The sequence below is a fragment of the Salvelinus sp. IW2-2015 genome, unplaced genomic scaffold (genome assembly GCF_002910315.2).
Source record: "Salvelinus sp. IW2-2015 unplaced genomic scaffold, ASM291031v2 Un_scaffold1112, whole genome shotgun sequence".
NCBI classification, from domain to species: Eukaryota; Metazoa; Chordata; class Actinopteri; order Salmoniformes; family Salmonidae; genus Salvelinus; species Salvelinus sp. IW2-2015.
Genome location: NW_019942731.1, coordinates 247,990 through 250,061, shown reverse-complemented (window position 1 = coordinate 250,061; position 2,072 = coordinate 247,990). Strand labels below are relative to the sequence as shown.

The 2,072-nt window shown below is 50.7% G+C and overlaps 1 protein-coding gene across 1 annotated transcript in view; it reads left to right on the top strand.

The window, feature by feature from the left end:
• rnf19a (ring finger protein 19A, RBR E3 ubiquitin protein ligase) overlaps positions 1-1,881 on the top strand; it is a 31,517-nt gene extending 29,636 nt beyond the window's left edge. Inside the window, 2 exon segments of the mRNA XM_070438682.1 lie at positions 558-698; positions 849-1,881. Coding sequence (XP_070294783.1) covers positions 558-698; positions 849-1,614 — 907 coding nt within the window. The 3' untranslated portion in view covers positions 1,615-1,881.
• The last annotated feature ends 191 nt before the right edge of the window (positions 1,882-2,072 follow it).

Below are 2,072 nucleotides of genomic sequence, written 5' to 3'. Positions count from 1 at the left end.
TGCTTTTCTGATGTATCAAATAACTTATGTCATGCAATAAAATGCAAATAATTACTTAAAAATCATACAATGTGATTTTCTGGATTTTTGTTTTAGATTCCGTTTCTCTATAGTTGAAGGTGACCTATGATAAAAATTACAGACCTCTACATGCTTTGTAAGTAGGAAAACCTGCAAAATGTGGCAGTGTATCAAATTACTTGTTCTCCCCACTGTATATCTGTCCTTCCTCCCCACAACACATGTATATATCTGTCCTTCCTCCCACACAACACTGTATATATCTGTCCTCCTCCCCACAACACTGTATATATCTGTCCTTCCTCCCACAACACTGTATATATCTGTCCTTCCTCCCCACAACACGTGATATACTGTCCTTCCTCCCCACAACACTGTATATATCTTCCTTCTTCCCCTCAACACTAGGTATATTCTGTCCTTTCCTCGCTCAACACACTGTATATATCTGTCCTTCCTCCCCACAACACTGTATATATCTGTCCTTCCTCCCCACAACACTGTATATTCTGATGTTTATCTCCTTCTCTACCCAGGTTGGAGGTACAGGCTGACGTTCAGAAGGAGCAGGGTAGTCTGAGTGGGGAGTCGGCCAACGTCAGCTTGGGGACAATCAGTGACAACACTAGCACCAAAGCAATGGCTGGATCCATTCTCAACTACATGCCTCTGGACAGGTCAGCACCCTCCGCAGCATTGGTTCAGTTGTGGAAGTTGACATTGTTGTCGTCTTCACCACTAGATGGTTTTGCATGGTCACCAAATACTACTGTCCCTGTATGATCACCAATGATAACCTGTAGCATGTCTTGTTGTCATGGTTACAGAGAGGGTAGTCTGGAGGTGGACATGGAGGGGAAGCAGGAGAAGAAGCTMCATCACCATAGCAACAGCAGCAGCCTGGACGACGCCAGCGGCGAGGGGAGAGGGGTGGGGGTGTGTCCCTCCGGCTGCCCCCATGAGTCTCGCTCCTCCAAATGGGTGAAGGACCCCTCTTCCTCGGGGGGCAAGAAGAGCAAGGGCAAGCTGAGGACTAAGAAGAGCAGCGGAGGAACTAAGATCCAGGAGACCCGTGAGGACATGGATGCTCAGCTCCTTGAGCAGCGAAGCACTAACTCCTCAGAGTTCGACTCCCCCTCCCTCAGCGGCTCCCTGCCCTCCGTAGCAGACTCCCACTGCAGCCACTTATCAGAGTTCAGCTGCTCTGATCCTGAGACCTCCAGACCTCCTCTCACTCCCTGCTGCATTGACCTCCACCCCCAGCGCCCCCTCACCTCCCTGGGAACAGACCTGGTCACCGTCACCCCCCTGCCGGAGGTGGAGAACGACCATCTGGAGAACTGTCCCGCTGCATCCCATTCCTCCTCCCCTTCCTCCTCGGCCCCTGTCTACACAGAAGGAGGGTTAGGAGGTATGCTCCTCTACATCGCCGAGGAGAGCTTAGGGCTGATGAGGACGACGCAGGAGGAGCTGGACTCCCTCGCGGTGGAGGAGGTCCTGAAGGAGACCAATAACAACATGTTGGTCGGAGGTGTCGTCTCCCAGCAGCCTTCCAGCCCTGTGAGGAGTGGCTGCATTCAGACTGAGATATAAACTCTCCTGGCTGGCTGACTGGCTGGCTGACTGGCTGGCTGACTGGCTGGCTGGCTGACTGGCTGGCTGGCTGACTGACTGGCTGGCTGACTGGCTGACTCCAGGGCTACTACTACAGACTGACCTAATGTTTATGCCAGCTTTTTTCACAGCTAACCTGAAATCCACTTCTGTCTCTGAGTGGTGCAAGCTCGCTGTACGGAAGAGTAGAGAGAAGGACAGCAGAGGAGGAGAGATTGTGTTTTATCCATGTCTGCTAATATGGAAGATACATCCACCTGTATCACTACCCAGTCTACCCTTATTCATCACCTGTATCACCACCAGTCTCCTTATTCATCCACCTGTATCACTACCCAGTCTACCTTATTCATCCACCTGTATCACTACCCCAGTCTACCTTATTCATCCACCTGTATCACTACCCAGTCTACCCTCAACCATCACATTATTTTATC